General features: G+C 32.8%; 3 protein-coding genes across 3 annotated transcripts in view; 1 reads left to right on the forward strand and 2 right to left on the reverse strand.

Moving 5' to 3' along the window:
* The window catches only part of LOC107437051 (ATP-binding cassette sub-family C member 10), a 92622-nt gene extending 86603 nt beyond the window's left edge, over positions 1-6019 (reverse strand). Inside the window, exon 1 of the mRNA XM_087152392.1 lies at positions 5996-6019. The gene's annotated coding sequence lies outside the window, so the exon portion shown is untranslated. The remainder of the gene's footprint in view (positions 1-5995) is intronic.
* A 5805-nt stretch (positions 6020-11824) lies between these two features.
* On the reverse strand, positions 11825-20692 carry LOC147804351 (uncharacterized). The gene is made up of 3 exons (XM_087151541.1): positions 20611-20692; positions 13305-13903; positions 11825-13219 (listed from the first exon to the last, which is right to left on the reverse strand). Exons 1-3 carry the CDS (start codon positions 20690-20692, stop codon positions 11825-11827), a joined length of 2076 nt encoding a protein of 691 aa, XP_087007667.1.
* The window catches only part of LOC147804352 (uncharacterized), a 45287-nt gene continuing 33815 nt past the window's right edge, over positions 14829-26300 (forward strand). Inside the window, exons 1-2 of the mRNA XM_087151542.1 lie at positions 14829-15223; positions 20665-20920. The gene's annotated coding sequence lies outside the window, so the exon portion shown is untranslated. The remainder of the gene's footprint in view (positions 15224-20664; positions 20921-26300) is intronic.

Below are 26300 nucleotides of genomic sequence, written 5' to 3' on the forward strand. Positions count from 1 at the left end.
AAAACATGCGAGCCCACGTATTGAAATAAACTTCACAACAGCTACAACCCTATATAAAATTTTCCTCCAATCTTATTTCTTTTATTATTATTTTTTTTGTTGCAAAAAGTACGAAAACGGGCCCTTAATTTCAGTCATTTGGGGGCCCCCCTAGAATTTCACAGGGGAAGCAGGCCCTGCAACTATTTGAAACTTTATTATTTTGTTGCAAAGACCGTTTTACAGTACTTAATATTTTGCTTTTGATTAAGCTTCTCTCAAGGATTTATTCTTTTTGCTGAATTAAAATGCTTCTGAAATGATCTTTTTTATGAAATGCCTTTTTCTCTTATTATTCTTTGAAATGAAAGGATTTTATTTATAAAGGGTAATCGTGTATAGGTTATTCCTTTTTAATAATATTTTTTTTCTTTAGGCGACCTATTTTGTTTCGTTCTGGTTTAACTTCATTATCTAAAACATGCGTTCTTTTGTTGTTGTTTTTTGTTGATTTCATTGAAGTCGAAAATTTAGAGTTAAAAAATAATTTATTTTATTTTTGTGTAGTTGGGCGGCGGAAAAATTTAAAAGGAATTCAAATAAAAATGGAAGGACTTAAAATCATCTTCTAATAATAATTAAATAAAATATTTTGGAAGTGAACAATAAAAAATAAGAGATAATTTAAGACAATTTTTAAACGTTATTTCCCTAAAAACTTTTCATTTAAAACCTTATACATTTCTATTGTCTCTGTCTGTGATCAAACCAGCATTTGATTTTTAAAGCAATTCATACTTTAATGTATATTTTTAGTTGAAATAAACTAACATTAATAAAAATGGCTCATCAAGGAAAAGCAATGAGAAATATTTCTGTCTTTTTAAAATTCCTCCTCGCGTATGACGATCTTGTTAACAGGCAAAATGAGGTCTTGGGTCTACACGAAAGGACTCGAAGATTTAGCGCAGATCGCCTTAAAGCAAATAATTCAGGAAAGCGCAAAAATCATATGCGGAAATCGCAGAGAGCAACGTACAAGATGGGGCCCATAAAGTGGGGTCCTCCTACAGCGTCCGACCGTTGTTTGTACTCCAGAAGAGACGGAAAAATCTCTTAAAGCACATATTAATTCAGCAGAACTTCAAACTGGTGTCAAGGGTATTAGAAGAATTAAAGAAGGTGGAGTAGTAATCTAAGTGGTACCCAAAAGAGACGCGAAAATAATCAAAGATGAAATTGTTGAAACACATTTCACATAAGATTACTTTAATTTTATTTAATTTACACTTTTTTCTCTTTTTTAAAAAATAGTTATGAGATTTATATTTTCTTAATCGTGAAGATAATTTTTCTGTAACCAATGTTAAAGATATTCATTGAAATTTTTTTGTTCAAAGGTATTGCATTTTTCAGCTTAGAAATCCGTAGCAATTAAAACTCTTTATCATGACAAATAATTAAAAATAATTTTTTTTTAATTAGCGAAACAGCTTTCATTTTTTCTGACTTTTCGTTTTGGAATATTAAAAAAAAAACTGCTACTACTCTTTGTCATTGTTTCTGTCTGTTCAGAAGTTTCAATAGGCCAAACATTCAAAAATAAATTCTTTTCTTAATATAGCTGTATTTTTAAGGGTCCTGCCCATATTGGAGTAAGGAAACTTTTTTTTTTTAATCCATGTTTATAACGAAAAAATTTCTGGATATTTTTTCAATTTTGACTTTTTGAAATGAGGGTATATGTGCCGATAAAAAAAAAAAATCTATGATTTTCTTCAATTTCCATAACGCGAGATGAAATTTTTAGATTTGAAAGTAATAAATAATTTTCCTTTTTTTAATGGTTTATCTTGAAAAGACCTTCCTGACGATATAGTAACCGGATTCAAGAGGTTTATAAAATCGGTATTTTATGTTTAGCATTATCTTTAGAGGAAAACTGTGGACATGAGTAGATAACATGAATAGTTTTTCCTAGTCAAATTTCCTCTGTGAGATGTCGTAAATTTGTAAAATTAACGTACAGTGAAAAAAAGAGGACTACCCTGAATAACTTTTGATTTAATAATCGGATCATCACGTTCTAGCGCTCCATCTTAATAGTTCAAAGGCGTGACGTCAAATATGCTGATCAATTGGTGCAGACGATATTTTATTTTAAGTTACGTAACCAGACACAAAAACATACTTTCTCTGAATAAACAGAACTTTTGTTCAACGGATTCGATTTTCTAACCCCCGTAACATAAGGGGTAGCCGTAATCTGGGAAATATGGTCCCAATAGTTTGATCGGGTGAGCGATCCATAGTTTGGAGCTCCAAGTGTTAATTTTATTTTTCGTATTTCGCCACAGCTTGAGAGCTTCTTAAGGGATTTGAAAAATTTGTGAGCATGATTCCAAAGATAATTCCATGGAAAAAATAACTTTTAGTAAATATTTATTATTTAATAACAGTCTGAAAAATTTTGAATTGTAAGGAATACAGTTTTTGATCATTTTAAAGTATCTAATTCCATATGGGAACATCCAAAATTTGAACGAAATTGGATGAATAGTTCCTGAGTTTTATATATACTACTCTTTTATAATCTAACTTCTCAGGATTAATCGATTTTGCTCAAATTTTGTATTTTGCTGTGTTGAAAATTTACAATATTTAATGATCCAATTTATATGTGAACAAGAAACTTGTTTTCATAAATGTATTTGCCAACATGATACATGAGTTGGGAGCTTCAGTAATGATAAGAGTAGGTGCATTATATAACCAAACTATTTTCATAGTTTCATTGTTATAATTTGATAGGATAGAAACATTCCATACCAGTTTTGTTTGAGAGGTGAAACTCACGGTGACTAATACTGCTCTTTACTAGAACCGCCACTGCTCCTCTATACCTTCTGTCACATCGATAAGAATTATGAACTCTGGCATTGTTCTGCTTGTTTAAGTGAGTTTCCGTAATCATGAATTCGTTTGGGTCATACTTGGTCAGAAAATGTTCCAACTCTTCAATCTTATTTACTATATCGTTTGCGTTTCAAATGAAGTGAGTTTTTCTTACAGTTGTATTATGAGTAATGGATCTCAGGATTTTCAGCAAGTCAATTAAGCCTTCTTTTTTTAATTGTATAACAACATCTCTGAGCTCTGTCATAACAGATCTTGCTTCATCTACATTAGGGGTGCACAACCTTTTTGAGAGAAGGGCCGCACATGTATTTAGACATGTTAATGACAAATGTAATAATGTTTATTTAAACATTATCGTTCCATTTTTTTTATTAATAAACTTAGTAATATCAATAACTTAGTAGTGTTCCATTATTAGAATTCATTCAAAAATAAAAAAAACTTATACTTTTTTTTTTTTTTTTTTTTTTTTTACAAAAAAAAAATTTATATTTTTATCATATGAACAATAGATTTATCAAAATAAATAAACATTGAAGAAAAGAAATTTTTTTTTTTTATCATATCATGCAATATGAAAACTCATTTTAGAATTAAATTCTAATAAATTAAAAAAAAACTGCAATGCCCACAGAATGAAAGTAGGAAAAAGTTTAGTCGTAATTAAGTAATATAAATTCAAATTAAATATTTTAATTGAAGAAAATTTATAGGTTTTAAACAAAAGCCTAAAATAAAAACAAAACTGTGATAGTTCAAAATAAAATTCAATGCTTATTTTGTAATGTACTTTATTATTTTATTTTATTAATTATTAGATTTTTTATATCGTAAACATTTTCCTTTTTTTTATCGAAAAAGATCACTTAAGCAACAAAAAATTGAAATCTAAACTACAAACAGTGAGCAGTTTAAAAATTCACTTTTTCCGCCATTTTATGAATTTCTCAAGTTGCAATAATATTGTATTTAAATTAGGGAGGGATGTAACGAGTATGTAGCCCTTCTGTGAAAAGTTCAGTTGGTTGAATGATCAGTCAAATATTTGGCAGATTTATTTTTATTTGGCAGATTTATTTTTATTTTTGAATTTTTATAGATATTGCTTTTTTTTAAAATTATAATCAGAGAAGTCAATTTTGTCATTTTTTCGATACTTTGAGAATTGAGAAGGATCCGTTTTTTGCAGTTTTTATTATAACCCAGCATTTTAACAAAACGTCTCATACTATTAATTTATTATCACTCTTTCCCTTTACTGTAATATAAATAACCAGCAACATAGAAAAGTGTGATTTTCAGTATTAAAGTTTTGTTTCAGGAACTAAGAAAAATTTTGTTTCTTCTGTTTTTCTTTTTTTAGGCATTTTTATTATGACTTAATTTTTTTTCAAAAATAAAGTTACAAATAAAATTTATTTTATAGCAATTTTTTTTCTTCTAAAATTATGGCAATGAGAAAAATTTAAATTGAGATTTTCGGCATAAGATTTTCACTTAAAAAATTAAGAACATTTTTTCTATCTTTTTATTTCCTTTAAATAAAAAAAAAACTTTTTTAGACGTTTTCATTATAACGCAGTAATTTTTAATAGCATTTCTGTTTACTTAATTCTTTTTTCTTGGCTTTTTCTGGTAATTGAAAAACTGAGATGTTCAGCTTTAAAAAAAAATTTCAAAAATTAAGATTGATTTTTATGTTCTCTGTTTCGCTTTTCGACATCTTCAAGAACGTTCTTGATTGGCCTTATTTTTTAAAGTTAATTTATGAATACGTTTTTCCAGGAAATATTATTCTGAGCATTGAAATTTTAGTTTCAGTGTTGCTATACTGCTAAAATATTTTGCTATTTGGCTCCCAGTGTACGGCGTTCAATAGATTTTTTCTTCTTTTTTTGCCGAATATTTGGTTTTTGATCAAATCACAATTCATTACCACATTCGACCAAATCATATTCGTTGTGGAAATAAAAACAAAGGAAAAATAACTAGGATTTACGATAAAACTGTACTGTAATACCGTATCAAAAAGTGATTATTTAATTGCGTGATTAACAATCACGTGTCGTAATAACATCATAGTTAAATAACGGGATCGTCAAAATCACGAGGAAAAGTATAGAAATAATTAGGAAAAAATATATTTATGCTAAACTCAGCAGGAATAAAGCGCGTCAAGTGCATGATTTAAAATTTGCATGTCGTAACAGAATAATTGGAATTTTTTATAATACGTGGGAACGCATAGCAATAACTGCCGCGAAAAACTTTTGAAAAAAAAAGAAAGAATTGCAAAAAAAAGATAAAAATCACTTAGATTTAAGATGAAATCGTCACAAATAAAGTGCCCAAAAAGTGATTATTTAAATTTGCGATCTGAAACTCGCGTCGTTATAAAAATTCGGAATTTTCAAAATCACGTAGAAAAGCGGAAATAACTGTTTAAAAAAAATCATTTATATTTACGATAAATTCGGCTTCAAGAAAGCGCGTTAAACGTACATTTACTAAAGAATCTGTTAAAATTGATTGTGTCAAAACGTGATGACTTTAAAGTGCGATTAAAAATTGCCATTTTTTAAATTTTTTTTATTGTGTTTAGAAACTCTCGCGGGCCGCACTTCAGTAGTCGAAGGGCTGCATTTGGCCCGCGGGCCGCAGGTTGTGCACCCCTAATCTACATTAATAGTATGCTCTCTGACTAGCACTATTTGCCCCATGAGAGCCTTATAGAAGGTTCTCTTAGTGTTCTCTACTATCTGTCCTTTAAACTGGGCTTTAGGATATTTTGGACAGCTGTTGTAGTTTGAGGCTGCTCCCCTTCACAGTTTGCACACTTAACAGGGACGTTTTTGGTCTTATCACGCACAAACATTTCACCTTACAAGATTCCTGTACATAATTAAATCCCTGACCCCTATAAGCACATGAATAGTAAGCAATAACAATAGGCTTAGATATTACAGTTCAAGTGACAACGAAAAAAATGACAAGTGAAAAAAAACTTGTCATCCAAAGCCCTAGAGTACATTCCAAACATATAAAAAGTTATTTATAAGAAACACAAACAGAAGATTTGTTATTAAAATACACTTACTTCGTTAAACACAACAAATACCGTCCATCATATACTTCTCATATCCTGCTCAAAATTCAGCTGCAGCTATTCTGTCAAAACTTGCCGTGAAAATAGCCTTGGCGCTTCCCAATTTCAGGAGTCGTCGCGCTACACACTTGTAGGGTTGACGTAATGATATCGTGGCTGCTGTAAGACAGTTCGTTCCGAAAAAGTAGAGCCCCACAGTGGACTGATCGTTAAGTCAAGCATCACTGACTGCGGGTGGGTGACCACTTGGATCAGTCTGCGTAGAGACCAAGGGTGTGTTATATTGGTCCTCTCTAAACTGTTCTACCGTAAAGTGCTCGACTTCGCGTGCTATCCCCTCTGCAGAGGATCAAAATTGTGATGGCATGTCTTCGGATCATCCTCGGGGATGTTTCCCAGACCGTCGCCAATAGCACATTGTGCAGCTCTAGTGCGACGTAAATGAACAACAACCGAAAAAGTTAAGAACCCCTGCTGCAGCTTCTTAATCTATAAGAGCTGCAAGCACATATATGAAGGCTAGACCTTGAAAGCATGACGAACGCCTGTAGCAACAATTAAACAGTACTCAAAATGTGGTTTTTTTGTTACAGTCAATAAGGATAGGAGGTTGTGTGTTAGCGGAAAAATCTTTGGATGTTTTGATGTGAATCGACAGCAACGAACTGTGATAAAATAGGTCCTTTATATTTCTAATAACGGATACTTCACCTCGGTTACTGATAAGAACTTCGTAATTTTTGTTTTGTCTCGAGTTGGGAGTTTTCGCTTGTCGGGAAAGGAACCGCCCCCTTCTCCGACAGACTCTTATGTTTCTTTCCAGGAAAACTGTAAGTTACAATTTTCCGTATAATTTGGAAATGTAAATATTGGATCAGAATGAATTAATGGACGAAACTGCTGCAGAATATAGCAGTCGTCTCGTGAAAACGAATACTAACATCCTCTTAGAATAAGACGACACGATCCAAGACAAACTGACGTACGCAACGGACAATGGTTTTAATTCGTACGCACTATTTTTCTCGCCAACAGGAGTAAACTCGTTTCCCAAAAAACCTTTGCTATTAAAAACAATTCTAACGAACGCTGTTAGCAACCCAAGAAAAATTAGTTTATGCACTCATACAAGACAGGACAAACTACTTATTCAAACCTCTGATTTAGCTACAGCATTGGAACTTAGCAACCTAAATTCTCTATTTGATATACCTACCAAACCAGAAGTGATACAAGAAAACATTACATCTCGCTTCCTTCTACACGATATACCGTTAGACTTAAATCTTTGTGATTTAAAAGCCGAATTAGAGTACAGCAACATCCAAGTATACAGTATTCGACGATTCCAAAAAAAGGGGAGATATCGTCCCCTCTGAAACCTGCTTAGTAACCTGTTACGGAACATACACGCCAAAGAATCTTAGACTCTTCTATGATAGCTTCCGACCTATAGTATTTTATGACCGTCTTAGACAGTGCCATAAATGTTACAAATTCACACACTTAGAAAAGAATTGCCCAGCTCCTACTCAAATTTGTAGCCAGTGCAGTGGAAGTCATCACAAATCTGCATGCAACAGCCCTACAACGATCTGCAGCAATTGCAGAGGGAACCACGCCTCTGACTACGCTGATTGCCAAGCAGGACTAGAGGAAGCTCGATTTTTACGCTTCAAAAACGAATCTCACTTAACGTTTCCAGAAGCTCGCAGACAATATAAATCACAAAAAGATAAACCAACGTTTGCATCAGTGGTGAAATCCGACAGTTCAGAACAAATTGCGGATATCAAAGAAATAGTCAAAACAGCAGTAGCAGAAGTAGCTACAGTGTTTGACGCAAAACTCTTGGCGTTAACTCAACGCCAGGACACCCTCTTCGACAAAATATTTAAAGTCTTAGAAATTCTGACTTCTCGACAAGACATCGAACAACCTCACCAAAATCTTTCACGTAAGAAATTTCGCCCGACAATAGACGCGGAAGCCCTAGATCACGGTTCTAAAACCGAATTTCCCTTCGTGACCGACACTGAGTCACCCACACCGAACATACCCACCTACATTGAAGCAGAATCTCGACCAGAAACTAAAGGGCAGGGCCCAGTTGCACCAATGCGAGGCATAACCTCAAGACCACAAAATAGAGGTCTAACCCAAAAGGTCTCGCAAGTTCAAACAAAATCATCGACCAATTAAACCAAAAGCTAACCTCTACTTCCTTACTGCAATTGACAATACAACTTTCTAGCTACCTTTTGTACAGTCTACAAAATGCCAATTAACATCACTTCCTGGAATTGCCGAAGTATTAAAAACAAACTTCACTGGCTTAAAATAAAACCTTTTTCTCAATCACATATAATTGTTCTTCAGGAAACGTTTCTAAGTTCAGCAGACTCCCTCCATGTTCCGTCCAAAACAATTTTCCGTCAGGACCGAACGAGAGGTCGAGGAGGCGGACTCCTCATCGCTGTTGACCGCAACATTTCATCGAAAATCATTTCAATACCAAATCTACCAACATCAGATAATGAAATCTTAGCGGTGCAGATCACAACGACTGATTTCTTATTTTTACTAGTGAATATTTATTCCCCTAAAGGTCAATATTCAATGGACTGGCTGCAATCCCTAAAACGAACGTTAACAAGCCATTTTATTTTAACAGGGGATTTCAACGCACACCATGCTGCGTTAGGAGCTCAGACAACATCAAGAGACGCGGATAGGCTCCTCGAGTGGATCCTAGAAGCGTAATTCTCTCTACTAAACACGAAGGTCCCCACATGCTTCAAACCAGGGTGCCAACCCTCCCTTCTAGACCTCACAATAACTTCAGCTGATTTTTTTCCCAAAATGAATGTCGTAGTGTCCTCAGACACATTTGATAGCGATCATGCCCCTGTGAGCATGTCCCTTAATACCCCAAACAGCAACCCCGCTTCGAACAGGCAAACTCGAGTGCACTGGAAGAACCTAACCCGTGACCTTGAAGAAACTATTCGAACCGAAAATACCCTCACAACTCAAAAGTTTCAAACTATTTTCCAGCAAAAAATAAAGAAACATACCTCTTTCAGACCAGCGATTAATCCACTCTTCCCACCCTATTGGAACAGTCTGTGCTCCTATTTATTAGGTAAGAAACGAAAATATCTAAGAATCGCGCGCAGATCCCTCAACCCAGATAAGTGGAACACATACAAAAAAACAGCTGCTGAGCTACGATAAACAATACACTCAGTCCGAAGACAATATTGGAATGACGTTTGTGTCAACGCAGGTCAAACTAAATCCATTGGAAAAATACTCCGTGCAATTATTAACCTCCCAGAAAACCAAAATATATCGTCGAATCTAATCATGATCAACAACATAAAGCTTCACAGCCCACTGTCTCAAGCAAATGCATTTGCAGCTTTCTATTCCAAGCCACCAAACAAAAACCCACTACCACTGGATTTCAGCGGAGCTGATCAAGAATACAACAAACCATTCTCTCTACAAGAACTCAACGACGCCTTCACAGCTTCAAAATGCAAGTCCCCCGGCTCCAAGCTCGGTTCGAAAAAAAGTATGTAATTTGCTGCTCCCTGAACAGTCACGCTGCGTATGACAGTATAAACCAGGAACATTTAATCCTCAAACTCTTAAAGTTCGGAATTACTGGTCGAGCAGCCAAATTCATCCACAAACCAACCAAAGAAAAATAGCCGTGCGATGGAGGAAAGCGCTTTCAGCCAACTTTCCTATAAACAGAGGCGTTCCGCAAGGATCTGTGCTCTCCCCATTCCTTTTCATGATTTACGTGCCAGACCTGCATCCCATCCTCCCAGGTGACATACTTGCCTCATTTTTGGAGACGACATCTACCTTATAGCAATCGCTGAAACCACCTACATAAGTAAGACATAAGATGCAATTTTCACTCCACCTTATTCAGGAATGGTGTAAGGACTGGAGCCTCGAAATCGTTCCGGAAAAAAGCAACCGTCATCAATTTTTCTAGAAGACGCTCAGGTGATAACTTCAGTCTCAACACCTTTAATAAGCCCATCCCGTGGGTTCAAAACCTCCGAATTCTCGGGCTTCACTTCCCCAGTAACCTGAGCTTCCACCACCTCTTCAGAATACTAAAACAAAAAATTTTAAAGAAACTCTCCGCTCTTCACTGTATTGCCACCACCCGCTGGGGAGCCCAGTCAGAACATCTTCTTCAAATCGTAAACTCATGCATCAGAAGTGTTTTAGACTTCGGTAACCACATCTTTACCTCCTCAAGTGTAACAGGCTTACGAACCCTACAAATCCTATACAACGCGGCGCTTAGGGTAGCAGCAGGACTACCTCGATGGACACCCACTCTACTACTTCTCAAAGAAGCGGGAGTGAGTAAATTAGCTTCTCGTCACAAATGGATAGCAGCTAAATTCTGCTTCCGCCACACCTCCCTACAGTCATATTCTCCAGTCTTCCATCACCTTAATCTCCCACTATCCAACCTTCCACAAGGTAAATTGGCTCCGCTTATACCATACATGCATAAATGGATGATTAGCAAGAACCTCTCCCAAAATAACATCATTAAATACCATACCCCTACTCCAATTCCCCCAAACGTCGTCATTCATTTAGACAACTTTGCATTCCAAACCAAGAATCTAGCCCCACCCCAGATAAGAGCCTTATTTAAAGAGTTTTGCTATCGAAACCTTACCAGCAGCATTGTTCTGGCAACAGACGGATTTAAACAATTGGACAAAAGCAGCGTGGGTATATATTCATCTAAAGGTTATACGGTCTCTGGCCGAATTCCGTCACAAACATCAGTTGTCAAAAAATACACCAATAAAAGATGACCTCAAATGATACTCAAAAGACTTCGAATCAAATAATTAAGAAAACTCTACTATTACGTTTAATAAAAGGAAGATTTATTTACTCAACAACAAAATTATAGCATCGCCGTTCCAAAGAAGAAAAAAACAAATCTCTTAGTCAAAAAACTATTATTTACATTCTAAACATACCATGGCAACCACCATAACTCTTCTCGTTGCCATCTTTAAATAGGAACAAAAAATAGGCTGCGCATAAGCACATAATATTTCACATCCTCCCACCTAAGTATATATTATGTTAAAATGACACTTTACAAGATCATTTGAAATAAAAATTAAAGTTCTAAATCACTATGGAGTTTTTATAGAGATAGTTTGTCAGGTTTTCTAACAGCTCGTCCACTCCTAGTCACAACGGGAATTTTTGCAAAGCTCTTATCTTTCAAAGAAACTGTCCTTTCTACTGTTATTGGTAGTAAATTTCTCACACTTAGCAACTGGTAAACTTTCACTGGAAGAAATTTCTAAAGGATACACCCTTTGTACTGCTCTGATTAGCTCTCCTTGTTTAGTTTTTCATTCTCACTCGGCGTACAACTCCATCAGTACCCGGCATTGTTTCCATCACTTTTCCGAGTGGCCATAAGATCCTTTTCTTGTTATCATCTCCAATGATCACAATATCACCTACTTTCAATGGTTGAAAGGTGTTCCTTTTCTGCCTAGTACACAGGGCGCCTAAATATTCTTGACGAAACCTTACTCGAAAAGCTTCTCTAATTGTTTGTAGGTATTGTATTCTCCTTCGCAGATGATTGGGATCAGTTTTGGTTTTGATGTCCGGAACAAAGCTAGGTTTTATCTCTTTTAGGAAGTCTGCAGGTGTAAGAGCAGTAAGACTGGCGTCAGAACACACAGTTGTCAAAGGTCTCTCGTTCAAAATGGCCTCACAGTTGCATAAAGCTGTTTGCATTTATTCATATGTTAAACTCGCTCGACCTAAGGTTTTCTTCAGCAGACCTTTCATCATTCCAACAAGCCTTTCCCAGAAGCCTCCCCACCAGGGAGCACTAGGAGGTATGAATTTCCAGGTAATCTGCTGATCCCTCGCCTTAACAAAAACCTGTTTGAAATCAATGCAAGATAATGCCTTTGCACTCCCTGTAAAATTCGTTCCGTTATCGCTGTATACAATCGAAGGTTTTCCTCTTCTACAAACAAATCGATGGAAACACAGTAAAAATGCCACAGTTGATAGTGATGTGACTAATTCAAGATGCGTAGCTCTATAAACGGCACAGGTAAAAATGCATATCCAGGCCTTTGAATTGTCTTTCAAAATCACAGGACCAGCAAAGTCCACTCTCGTTACTTGGAAAACAGCTGCATCTTGAACTCTATCAGCTGGTGGTGATGCAGTTGGTGGATCTACAGATTTGGCAGAAAAACGCTTGCAGACGACGCAAGATCTCAATACAGATTTTACTGTTCTTCTACCACACAGTAGCCAAAATCTTTCTCTAAGAGAATTCAATGTGTAGGAAACACCAGCATGTCCATTTTTCTTATGTTCAAACAGTACTAAACGTTTTACTATAGAATTCGCTCCAGGTAAAATAGCAGGTGTTCTAAACTCTTCAAAATCATCTCTTTTATATACAGTTGTTTTTAATCTATAGATTCTTTTCTCATCAATAAATACATCTAGAGTTTTAAGGCGTTTATCTGAAACTCCTGTAAAGGTCTCCTGCTGTATTAAGTATACAGTAGTTTTCTCAGCTTCTTCTAATTCCTTAACAGAAAGATCTCCTTTTCTTCTTTCTTCATTTTTGCAATTAAAAAGGAATCTCTTCACCCATACCATAGTATGTACAATTTTTCGATAGTCAGAAATATTAGAACTCAAAAGTTTTGTCACTTCAAAATTTATCATTGAGGTTGTGACACCTTTTCTTTTCTCACAGTTTACTTCCTCCTCATTAACGACATCTTCAGACGAAGGCCACAAATCTTGAGGTAAGTGCAACCAACTGGGACCCTTTGACCATTGCAATCGCAGAAGTTGTTGTGCAGAACATCCTCTACTTGGCAAATCAGCTGGGTTCATCGTCCCAGGAACATGTCTCCAGGTGTTAACATCAGTCTGCTTTCTGATTTCACGCACTCGATTATAAACAAAAATGGCCCATGGTTCACTTCTTTTGATCCAGGCCAAAACAGTTGTGGAATCTGACCAAAAAAACACTTCATCATGAGTTCCCTTAGACAAAATTGAAGTTGAAAGACGAGATGCAATGGTTGCTGCCAGAAGTTCAAGTCGTGCTATGGTAATTTCTCCTTTTCCTGTAGGGGCTACTTTACTTCTCGCCTGTAGTAATTGAACTCGTACATTATTCTCAGACTCCACTCTAATGTAAACAACCACAGCATAGGCAATGAGGTAGGTAGTGTACATTTCCCTCACAATTATCCTTTACTTCTTCTATTATTCCCTCCCCCATCCATTCATTAAAAACTTGCTCATACTTTTTATAAATCGACTGCGATTTAAGGCGGTCGACAGTCGAATTCAATCTTTTATACGCCAGGTCATAGTTGGTTGGCAATGGAGGATGATCTTCCAGCCAAGGCATGCTAACCACAAAACGGTTTTCTACATCTAGTCTGATTGTCTCCAAAAAGTACTCTTGTGTAGCTCTTTGCAACTCTGCCTGCACTTTCTTCGCAGATGGATCTGTGATTCCCAAAACATCCAATGACCACAGCTGATTCACAGATGCTTCAGTCAAAAGCAATGAAAAAAAAGAATTTGTCGTCACAGCAATATCATTTATAGGTATCTTCCCCATAAGAGTCCATCCTAGATGTGACTCAACGGCAACAGGACCTTCAATCAAGCATTTTACATTGCCTGTGAAAAGCTTGCCGGCCACATCAGCTCCAAGTAATAATTTGTACTCAGTATCATTCACACAAATTCCATATTCATTCAACTCCTTTATCCATGGACCATTAGGGATGCGCTTGACATAATCACAAATTACTGGTTGATCTAAACAAAGTACTTTGCAATTAAATTTGTTATCAATACTCACTAAAGTAACTTTGTATTGAGAATAATACTTAGAGGGGGGGCTTGGGAGGTCAAATGATTGAATTTACTTAAAATTTAATTAATACTTACTTACTTTAATTACATTAATTAATTTAATCGCGTTTTTTTTATATTTCGCGCACATTTCTTAGCATTTTGAAAAAAAGATAAGACAGAAAGACTAGAAAGATGAGAAAAAAGATTGCAAGACAGAAAAATATTGCTCGCTAAAACCGGGTCTTGCTCGTTAAAAGCGACTTCTGTTCCATAGACTTAACATTGATCCAACCAAATATTCTCGTTTCCCTCGGTAAATCTGAGTTCTCGTTAAATCCGAGCACGTTAAGGATGGGTGGTCTAATGTAAACAATAACAAGCGTTCTTAAACCGGAAGAAATTTTGAAAATTTCCGGTGTATCCCTCCGCTTATGTTATGACTACGAGGCGATGTGTGAACAAGCCTAATATTCTATGCAGTTTTGCTATTGTAATTTGGGTTCAAATCTAAACATAATTGTACCATTCATAAGAGCTTTCAGAAATGTATTGATTCTCAGAGGTCGTAAGGCCAAAAAAAATTTTGGAAAGTTAATATCTCATTGTGAATAATTCTTAAGGTTTGCCATGTTTTGTATTTTATCCCTTATTTGGCTACATTTGAATAAAATATCTTTTTAAGTTATCCTAATTAGAAAATATTCTAATGATTATAATATTAATATGATAATGCTGAAGTTTAAAGGCAGAAAGAAAGAACTCGGTACATGTGAAATACTGCAAAAGATATGATGCAATAACATGATGGCGCGTTTTTTAAATCTGCGGCGTCAAAATCGGAAAGCAGTAACCCGGAAGTCCTGAAAGAGCAATTTTACCACTAGCGCCACCACCCTTAGCTTTACACGATCACCCATCCATAAACGAGTTCGACTGTAGTTCGTTTCAACCTTGTGCTATCTACCCAGCCCCAACCTGAATTAAGCCTTACCTATCGAAACGCAGAGCTATAAGCAGAGAGCACGCCGCAACTATAGCAACCTTGGCAAACAATAGATAGCAACAAATAATCAGTATTCAAAATTTGGTTTTTATCACGATGAAATGAATTAAATAGTTTAAAAAAACTATATAATTGTCGATAAGTATTTATGTATTATACTTATATTTATAGCAGATTTTGTGAAGTAATGGTTTGGAATTAGGTCCCAAGGCGTAATAGTATAAAAATAAACCCTCCTGCATCAAGGAAGAAAGTGTTGTTTTTCACTGATTGCTTCGGTAAGAAATGTGAATCAAGAAACGTAATGTTATATTTATTACAGTGAAATCTTTAGGGGGGATATTTTGTTTAGAGAGCTCTTTTTGACTATCTCTAAAAGATATCAAGAGTACACTAAAAGCTATGCTATCAATTATTAATTTTTAGAGTAGATAGTTAAATTAGAAAAAAGTCATTTTAGATTAAACAAACCTCTTCTCTTGCCTTAGTATAGTAAACTAATTTTTATGTTATGAAATAAAGGCAAATCTAGACCAAAAACATAATTGTTTATTTATTTAAAATAGTACTATCTTTTATTATTTATAAATTTGATTTTATGCATAATTATGTAGTGGAATCAAAAAGTTACCGTAGTAGGTCAATTACAGATTATTTTAAGAATGAAACAATAATTTTATTTCTTCAAAGTACTTTCCTCCTGTGTTCGCACACTTCTTGCGATATTACTTATCAATTTAATACATACATTGCTTTGGTTTCTTGCAAGAATCAGAAATCTAATTTAAGCGGTCAATGTAAGAACATGCTAACGACATAACAATTTAACTTCTGAGGATCTTTGTCTATGCTAACGCTGTTGCCACACTGATAAAGACGATTTTGATAGTCTTCGCCAATGCATTCTATAACAGATTATGTTAGTAATTTGTCAAATCAATCCAACAAGAGTATTGCGATTACTTGGCAATTAATTGATCCAGGGTTGCCACAGGCGACTAAAATGCAACTGTTTGCAACTATTTTTGGCATGAGGCGACTATGGCAACTTTTTTTGCCTGAAAAGGCTAAAAAAGCAACTATTTTCAGGAAAAGGAGACTATTTGGAGACTTTTCTGAACTCCTAGCGATTATTATAATTTTTTTTTTAAGCAAAAGTGGAAAATCTGCATCCCACAAGATAGTTTCTGAACAGTCTAAACTTTTTTTTCCTTAAAAAATGTTGAAAATTTTGAATTGCAAATTTAAGTCTTCAATTTTTAATTCGTTCAATCTGCACAGACTTCATCTATGAAGTTCCGCATGATTTAAAAAAAATAATTTTAATATGATATTACGATGCGTGAATTTCGAATTTGAGTAATCACTTTTCATATATGTATAAACAATTACGTTTGTATAAAAATTATCATATTTCTTACCAACTTGACTGAATGGATCATGGTATATGACAATTAATTCATTAACAAAATTTTAGTCATATTTTTGATGAATTTTCGTTCTTATTTAGGCAATTATTTTCCTGTTTTTGGCTATTATTTTCATGTTTTAGGCTACTAAAAGCAACTATTTTGTTCATTTTTTTACGTGGCAACTCTGTTCATCCCAACCGTTTTTTCCCTCCATCAGTAAAGAAGATTGAAATTCACTTGGTATTGTCAATTAAATTTGAGAAGAACTCATATTTCTCCAGTACAAAGTATAACACCCATGTTGGCCTCCATTTTGTTTCAATAAATATACATATATATATTCATTCATTAAGAGTAAACACAGTTCTGCCTTTATGAAGAAATAATTTGCGTTTTGACTTTACGCTCAATTAATAGTTCACTTAGCTATGTCATTAAATGAAAGTTTGACTAATTGTCTATTGCAAATTTATTCAACTTCTAAGCTTCTAATAAAGGTCCAGAAGTACTTTTTGAAATCCTTAAATCACGCCATAGTATCATATCACATAAAAATAATTAACCCCTTAACGATTGGTTTATTTTCAAGAAAAGGGTCATAAAAGTGCCTATTTTTTTGGCTTTTGTATTGGTATTATATATTTGATTAGTGCTAATATCTAGTTTAAAATAAACTAACTATCTACAATTACCTTAAAAATATCCTGGTACTGCACTCTGGTGTGTAAATGAGAAATAAAGTGTTTTCCAGGCAAAAGAAATGTATTAGTTCATTATTATTGGCTTGATATTACTGAGCACTCCAGCCCGTCAATATCATGGGAGCGAGAAACAGGGCCGATTGTGCTCCGGAAAAAATTCGGATTTCCGGATTTTTCGCTAACAGTGATTCGGAAGTTTCCGTTGATCGAAGGTCCAGACCTTTCAAAAAATTATTGATCACAGAATTTCCGGAAATCAAATTTTCAAATGTGGAACTTAAAAACACAGTTTATTTGTTTGTAAGGGAGAGCCAGATACTTTATAAGCTTATATTCATAATTAATATTTATTTTTTTTATCAGTAAATAGTTATTATAATCATAAACTCAAGAAAGAAAGACATATTTGTAAATTTTAATTACTTCTCCAGGTCATCATGGATATGTGTAAATGGTATAGGTATGTGTAACTCAAGAAATTTTCCGGAATTTTGACTTGGGCTCACAATCACCCCTGGAGAAATAGAGGGCGAATCCTTACCCCGTCATTTTTACGGGAGCGAGAAAGAAGGGGTTAAGTTGTTTAAATGTACACAAATTATTTGCCAAATTTACAGAGTTCCAAAAAATACAACCTTCTTCAAGAACGAGTTTAAGATTGGTATAAGCTTTATCAATCTTTTGATGTTAAGATTCAACTATATCCTTTGAAGTGAGTAAGAATCCTCACTTTGGTATTTACTTGAAATAAAGTTATCATTCACACAAATTTTATAATTTTTCAATGCAAAATTCGAATAGGTTTTTCAACACAGTTCCTTCAGCGTATCCATTTAACAATTTATTAAATCACATAAGCTGTAAATGTCAGTGCCGGATTTCATATCAGTTTGTCAAATTTACCTTTCATTGAATTTATTTACTGCAAATGCCTGGTGTATTACAATTTCAGCTCTAAACAAATTTTTCTTGCTGAAATTGAATTGTTATCTGTAACTTAGCAAAGATACATCATTGTTGTATTTCGGACATTTTTGTCACATTTGAGATTACTAGTTCCTACATGCAACTGTGCCTTTTTACAATGTTATTATTCTCTTACTTTTGTGTCTCTAACAATGTAATCAAACCCTCTCAGAATAGAATGCTGTATGTCAGGTGACAATATTTAATAATTTCATGACGAATGCAAGGATATCATCATATATCAAAAAATTGAGTTTATCATAAATCAAAACTCTGACAATTTTAAGTCTACCCAAACAACTTGAAATACAACCAGAACTCCACTCTAAACAATAATTTAAGTTCCGGTCACTTTTTAAATATTTTAACTATTTTTAACATTTTATTTCAATATTATGGCTGTAAGAAATTTTTCATTTATTAAAACTGTGACCACTTTGAAATTAGCTAGAACTTTATAATTTTAAAACACAATTCATCAAAGTACTTTAAATGCAACTTGAATTCTACTTAGCTTGACTATATAAACTCTCATCATTTTATGATTGCTACACAAATAATTCATCGCTGAATTATTGTTGATTATTTATAGTCAATCAAAACTATTCTTACTTTTAAATGGAACTGCATTATTTTAATTGAAACTCTGTGTTGTATCACATTGCGAATTTTAATTGTTTTCTTATTGCTAAAAACAATATTTTATGAACTTATTATCCTGAATTAAAATTTGTCGTCAATTAGTACAATGACATATTTTTAACTAAGAATTTGGTTTATAACTGCACCTAAAGGGCAAAACTGGAAAATTTATCTGATGTCTACTGGCCACTGGAGGCAACTTTATTGGGGGCCATAAATTTGCCTCTAGTGGCAAATTTCGTAATAAATGTAGTCAAAGTCGTCTTTGATTCACATTTTTCTGTGATAAAAAAAATCTTTCTTTTTGACAAATAAATAATTTATTTATGAGTGCTTAGTTATTACTTTGTTTATGCTTAATGTGTTGCTATTCATTTAAAATTGAAATTTTATAGCTAAAACAGAAATATTTGCTTTATACTTTATCCACACGGAATAGAAAAACCATTTATCAGTTGCTATTTTTCTATTTGTGCAATTCACCTCTTTTTTTTTAATTTTAATATCTTCTCCACATACTTGATACATATTTAATCAATAAATTTGAAAAGTTTCTAATAAAATTAAAACCTTCATTTTCACCAATCAAACTTCCCTTTCCAATAACTTTATTTGATAAACAATTTTTATTTTTTAACTATACTGTATGTACACACAATTTGGAATTAAAGAAGACTATTGTACCCTGTTTAAAGTATGTAGTATTTTTAAAAAGTGATTAAAGGTGTATGTTTTTATTTATGTTTTTTAAAAACTCTTGAAAGTGCCATATTTATTCGGTGTTTGTAAAAGTGCTCTATTTTTTAAAAAGAGATTTTTTTCTTTCCCATTTTGATTGTTGTTCTAAATAACAAAAAATGCATGATTTTCCAAATTTTCTCTACAATATTTATCAGAAGCTAGTTACTGTATTATACTAGTTAGTGATGTAACGAATAGTGATGGGGCCGAATACCGAATATTCGGCCAAATTTTAGGCCGAATACTTACTTTTTAAAAATTTCTCTTTTGATTGTAATTTTGTAACTAAAGTAATTTTCAAATTTTAAATTAAAAATGAAATAAATATTAACAAAATTGCTTCTTTAATCTTTGTATATTTAAAAAAATTTCAACAACTTGATTTATTTTTTGTAATAATTTAAATATCTTGATGCCAATAACAGGGCAATATGGCTTTTATAAATCTAAATAATTAATAATGGCATATTTTAGGTATAGTTATACTTGTAATTTATATGCTATTTAATTTCAAATAAGAGCTCATTACTACTGTTAAATGTATTCTACTAAACTTTCTTTTTTGTCAGAAAAATTATTAAAACCCAGAAAATTAAGAACTTTTTAAAAAGTTTCACTTTAGAAATTTTAATTTTGTAATTAAATAATTTTCAAATTTTAAATTAAAAATGAAATAAATATTAACAAATTTGCTTTTTTAAACTTTCTATATTTTACAAAAAATTTAACAACTTGATGTATTTTTTGTAATATTTTAAATATCTTGATGCCAACAATAAGGCTTTCACAGGTGCTAAATAATTAATGATAGCATATACTTCAGTATTCGGCTAGGCCGAATATTCGGCAAAAGTGCTGAATTCCGAATAGTGGCCGAATATTCGTTACATCCCTAATACTAATTACTATATAGTCACTAGTATTATATAATACTAGTTATATACTAGTTACTATTTAACTAAATTTTGTAATAAGCTGTATGAAACAGCGTATTTTTTCATTTCCCCCCTGTTCTGCTATTTAAAATTTGATACATAAGTTCGCATTTTGTGGTTCTTGAAGATAACCTCGAATAATAGCTACGAAAACATTATATCTAACATCTTAAAATTTGTTTTTACTGCCACAATGAATGGTTGAAGAAAGAAATTTTTATTACTTATTAATAAGACTTTTATATTTACTTATTATTCATTAATTAACAATGTGCTTTCAGGGCTTTTTCCGAACTTAACATTTCTTTCCTTTTGCTTTCAGATCCTTTTGAATCCATAAGTATTTCCATCATTCATTCAACAGAGAAGCATTCTCCAAAATTTCAATACCTGTGAAAGTGTAATAAGTTAATTTTGCTACACACAAATAATACAACGTGGAAGAATATCTGTCTCAATGAGCAACAACTTACTTGCACATGATGTTCATGTTGATGAAAAATCCTTTTCTTGTAAAGTATGTAATAAGAGTTTTTCACAGATGAAAAATCTGACTGCACATAGTCTCACTCATACTGGTAGGAAACCCTTTTCTTGTAGTTTATGTCATAAGAGTTTTTCAAAGAAGTGTGATCTAACTACACACAATCGCACTCATACTGGTGAGAAACCTTATTCTTGTAGTATATGTAATAAGAATTTTTCACAGAGTAGCCACCTCAATACTCACATGCGCTGTCATACTGGTGAGAAACCTTATTCTTGTATTATATGTAATAAGAATTTTTCATCTCATAGTAATCTGTCTGAGCACAAACGTGTTCATACAGGTGAGAAACCTTATTCGTGCAGTATATGTACTAAGAGTTTCTCATCTAGTAGCTATCTGACTCAGCACATGCATATTCATACTGGTGAGAGACCTTATTCTTGTAATACATGTAACAAGAATTTTTCAACAACTCGTGATCTGTCTGTGCACAGACGTGTCCATACTGGTGAGAAACCTTATCCTTGTAGTATATGTAATAAGGATTTTTCACAGAGTAGCCACCTCACTGCACACATGTTCTCTCATACTGGTGAGAAACCTCATTCTTGTAGTACATGTAATAAGACTTTTTCACGGAGTAGCCAACTCACTTCACACATGCACTCTCATACTGGTGAGAAACCTTATTCTTGTAATGTATGCAATAAAAGTTTTTCACAGAAACACTCTCTGACTAGGCATAGCCATATTCATACTGTAGAGAAATCTGATTCTTAAAGTACATGTAATAAAAGTATTGTTGTTAAACCTTTTCATGTAAATTGTGTATTTAAACTTTTATATAGAGGATTTATCTGGCTAAGCACAGCCCTGTTTATACTGGTGCGTAAACTTATTCATGTAATGTGTATAATTATATCTGTGCACTGAGGATTCATCTGGCTAAGCACAGCCGCTTTCATACTTATCAGAAACTTTATTTTTGTAGTTCATGTAATGTGAGTTTTTTACAGAACGTCTGTTTGAATGTACACAGTTCTGTTAATACTGGTAAAATACATTTTTTTTTCTGAAGCTCATACTTGTGGTAAAATCCTATCCTTGTAATGCTGTAATAAGCTGGGCTATTTCCTACACACTCTCCCCCTTTAAAAACATCTGAAAATTTGCAATAAATCCCATATTTAAGTGTGATTTTTTTTCTTCTTTTTACGAAACATAAAATTTATTGTAGTTTGTCATCCTGTTTTTTTTTTCTGTTATTACTACACTTGTTATTATAATTTTACACATTTTAATTTTCTCAACTTGTAGTACCATTTTACACTATTAATACTGATTTTTTTATAAAACGGTTTTTACCAAATAATTTTAAGTACAGTTTTGACATTTTCCTCATGTGGTGTAATGTTTTAAATTTTTAAAAAGGACAATATTTTAACCTATCATTATATTCCTTGAATTTGTGTGCGTGTGTGTGTTTTTTTTTTAAATAACTTGGCTCTTGTAATGAATGTAATAGTTTTTTCGTATTACAGTTGTTTAGTTGTATACGGGTGGGTAAACAAAAAGTAAGTTTTTGTGCCTTTGTTCATTAAACTTGTCTACTTACCTAAGATAATCAAGTTCAAGCAGGCAAATTTGAATAATATTTCGTGGCTGCTCCAATCATTGAAATTTCTCTAAAGTAACATGTTTTGTGTGATGCATATTTCTTTAAAAGTTGGCACATTTGACAAATTTAAACAAAAACAAAGTATTACCAGTTAGTTGGTTTAATTTATAAGTTGGCTAAAGAATGATAGATTGTTTTGAAAATAGATGGACTTAAAGTATACAAACATTCTTAGATATCCAATACATTTTCGACAAAAGTCGTAAATATTAAATAATCCGCATTTAGTAAAATTCAAATGATTTGAGTGACCCCTAAATATCCTTCAATTTTACGGAAACTTTTTTAACGTGATTTTATAGGTAAGTAGACTAGTTTATTCAACTTGGATACGAAAACTATGTTTGTTTGCCCCACCCTTAGATACATACTGTTTTATTCATTGTGTTTTATGTTATTTTTATTTCACTTTTGTAATCTTATATCACTGCTGCGTGATTATATTTTTGTATAATTATATATATGTACAGTGCGTCATTTAGAAAACGTAATGGCTGACTATCTTTTGATCTCCTTATCAAATTTTCACTTACTAAGATGCAACGAGGAACCTGCGTGGTATTTATTTTATTTTCTAAAATGAAATTCAAACCTTTTTATGACAATTGACACCTATTTCAGTTATGTTATTTTGTCGTCGCCAATAGCCCATTGTGCAGCTCTAGTGCGACGTAAATTAACAACAACAACATTAAGTTATTTTGTAATGAATATTTAAAATTGCTCGATTAGCCACGCCCCCTAACACTCAGTTTTCCCATCTCGGATGATGACGTCAGAATATAGAACCAATGAGTCTCCCATCACCTTCTGATACAGTGAAATCGCATACCGTCTTTCGTAGAACATTGATAAAAATTCTCAAAAATAACTCCAAGCACTCTCAACAAGTATTGTTTTATATCACGTTGTAACAGCATTTACAACATATACAATTTTTTTTAATGTACCGAAAGACGAAAAATTGATAGGATTGGTTCAAAGCCATCAAACGTGATGATCAAAACGAGTGGGGGGGGGGTGGAATCGTCAACTATCTGAAACTTTATTATTTTGTTACAAAGACCGTTTTACAGTTCTTAATATTTTGCTTTTGAGTAAGCTTCTCTCAAGGATTTATTCATTTTGCTGAATAAATCCTTGCTTCCGAAATGATCTTTTTTTTTTTTATGAAATGCCTTTTTTTCTTTTTATTCTTTGAAATGAAAGGAATTTAGTTATAAAGGGTAGCCCTGTATAGGTTATTCTTTTTTAATAATAATTTTTGTTCTTTAAACAGGGTTCCCACTGGTCAGGGAGAGCAGGGAAAACCTGAAATTGTCAGGGAATTTTATTTCAACTCCAAAAATCAGGGAAAGTTGCAATATTTTGACAAAAACCTGGAATATTCCTATATCATGCCTGGAAAATAACCAGTCTCGGAATTGTTAGTAATCAGTTACTGAGATAGAATTAAATAATTCTTACATCTATTACAATTATTTTTTTATAGTAAAATGTTCCTATCCTCAAAAAATAATATTGTTTTAGACAGAAAATCTTATATTTCACAAAAAAATAAAAGAATCAAAGTCTTCTGATGAAAATATGGTCTCAATTTTCATTGAAATTTACTTGGAAAAGTCAGGGAATTTTTTTTTTTTTTCGGAAATTGAGTTGGAACCCTGTTTAAACCACCTATTTTGTTTTGTTCTGGTTTAACTTCGTTATCTAAAACATAAGTTTTTTTGTTTTTTTATTTTATTGAAACCGAATTTTTGGAGTAAAAATTAATTAATTTTATTTTTGTGTAGTTGGGCGGCGTTAAAGTATGAAAGGAATTCAAATAAAAATGGATGGTACTTAAAATCATTTGCATATCTTCTAATAGTAATTAAATGAAGTATTTTAAAACTAAAAAAATAAGAGAAATTTTTTGAAAAAAATTTTTTTAAACGTTATTTCCTTAAAAACTTTTAATTTAAAATCTTATACATTCTCATTGCCTCTGTCTGCGATCAAACCAGCATGGCATTTTTAAAACGATTCATACTTCATTGTATGTTTTTAGTAAAAATAATTCTCTTCGAAAGTTATTGGAAAAAAAGTATAAATTAGGAAAGTAGTTTGAAACTTTTTTTTTTGTCATTCATAAATTTATTTATTTTTCTAAGGGCACCAACGAAAAGTTTTCTCAAAAGGGAGAGAAATATTTAATTAAAAAAAAAGAAGAAAATAGCATCTTAAATTATTATTGGCGATTGAAATGGGCTACAGGAGGCGCTGAGCACAGTTCTCTACCTATGGCAACATTTCGAATGATTTCACCATTAGTGTATGGAGAGTCATAGAAGAAGGAAGTACGTTAGCTGTTCTCTTGATTTTCAAATAGATTAAAATCTTTTAAGTTAGGAAACTATATGGAACTGAAAACTACATTAGACATAGTTCTAAAAGAAAGCGTCATGGAAATTTTAAAAATTAGATATTTTTGACAGTTAAATACGAAAAATATTAAGAAAAGGAAAAAATATCGTAGTGCATTCCTGTACAACTGAAAAGAGGAGGAGAGGGAAGGGCCAAAGGCATGGAACCGGTCTTCTTCCCAGGTGGCGTGTACGAGCGTTGCCGATAATATCTGTTTTAAACTCGTTTCTGTAAATTTTGAATCATAAAAAAAAAAAACTTATAATTCATTCATTGTCACTGAAAAAGCAAATTTTGAAACAAAATTAGCAATTTTAACAATATTTAAATTGCAAAAAAGGAAAATTAAAATATCATGCTTCTTTATAATTTTTCAAGAAAAAATAGTAGTTTATTTGTATTACGCTTTAACTTTTCTATACACGGAGACAATTTGTTATTGTGTTTTTATAGTTTTTTGTAAATTTAGTATGAATTTTATTTTGCGAAATGCATCTTGCAAATATATTCAAAATACAAATTTCGCATCCAGTTTATTACTTTGAAAAAATTCAACATTACACATAAAAAAATTTATTAGATATAAATGATTATTTATTTTTTGTACTTTTTCAAGAGAAAAGGTTTAAAAAAAAAACTAAAATTAAATAAATAAGCGATTAAGAATTATTTGCATCTCTAGTGAAAATTTAAATCCTAAATATTTTTATTTCCTACCTGGAAAAAACCATTAGGTGAAAAATTTCGAAACAATACTATACATAGAACCAGTTTACTTCTATAGAAGACAAAATTGTTATTTTTGAATAAAAAATATCAATTTTCGAACCAAATATCTTTCTATCTCTGCATTGTATTAAAAAGTTAACACAATTTTGGCAAAAAAGAAAAAAGAGAGAGTGAGATAAAAATAAAACTGTTTTGTAAACAACACCCTGTGACAAGCTTTAGTTGGGCTAATTCCGTCTACCCAGGAAGTTGATTCTGTCGTCATAAGCAATCCCCACCTCATTTTGAGTCCCGTGAAGTTGATTTCATTTTAAGCTATTAAGTTATGATTTTAAAAATTTCAGGCCAATTTTGAACCTGCTGATTTGATTTTTGGGAGTTTTTAGTTATAGACTATGGATGGTGTTTTCTACACTAGGCAAAGCAGCAAGCTCCATACCGCCTATTTTTCCTAGTTACCGTTTCCGGTGCATTTTAAAGCCATTTGTCTCACAAAGTGATCATTGTGTTTTGAGATTTTTGCAAACGTGGTATTTGATTACTTATTACTTCTGTTTACAATGCTAAAGGTGCTAACACTAACGTAAGATGGTGCACAGCTTGCAAACAGTAATAAACAAATGGAAATATGCCAAAAAAGCGAGTTATTCAAAAT

This window comes from Parasteatoda tepidariorum, chromosome 9 (assembly GCF_982258835.1).
Source record: "Parasteatoda tepidariorum strain Cologne lab strain chromosome 9, Ptep-v5.0, whole genome shotgun sequence".
Lineage (NCBI taxonomy): Eukaryota > Metazoa > Arthropoda > Arachnida > Araneae > Theridiidae > Parasteatoda > Parasteatoda tepidariorum.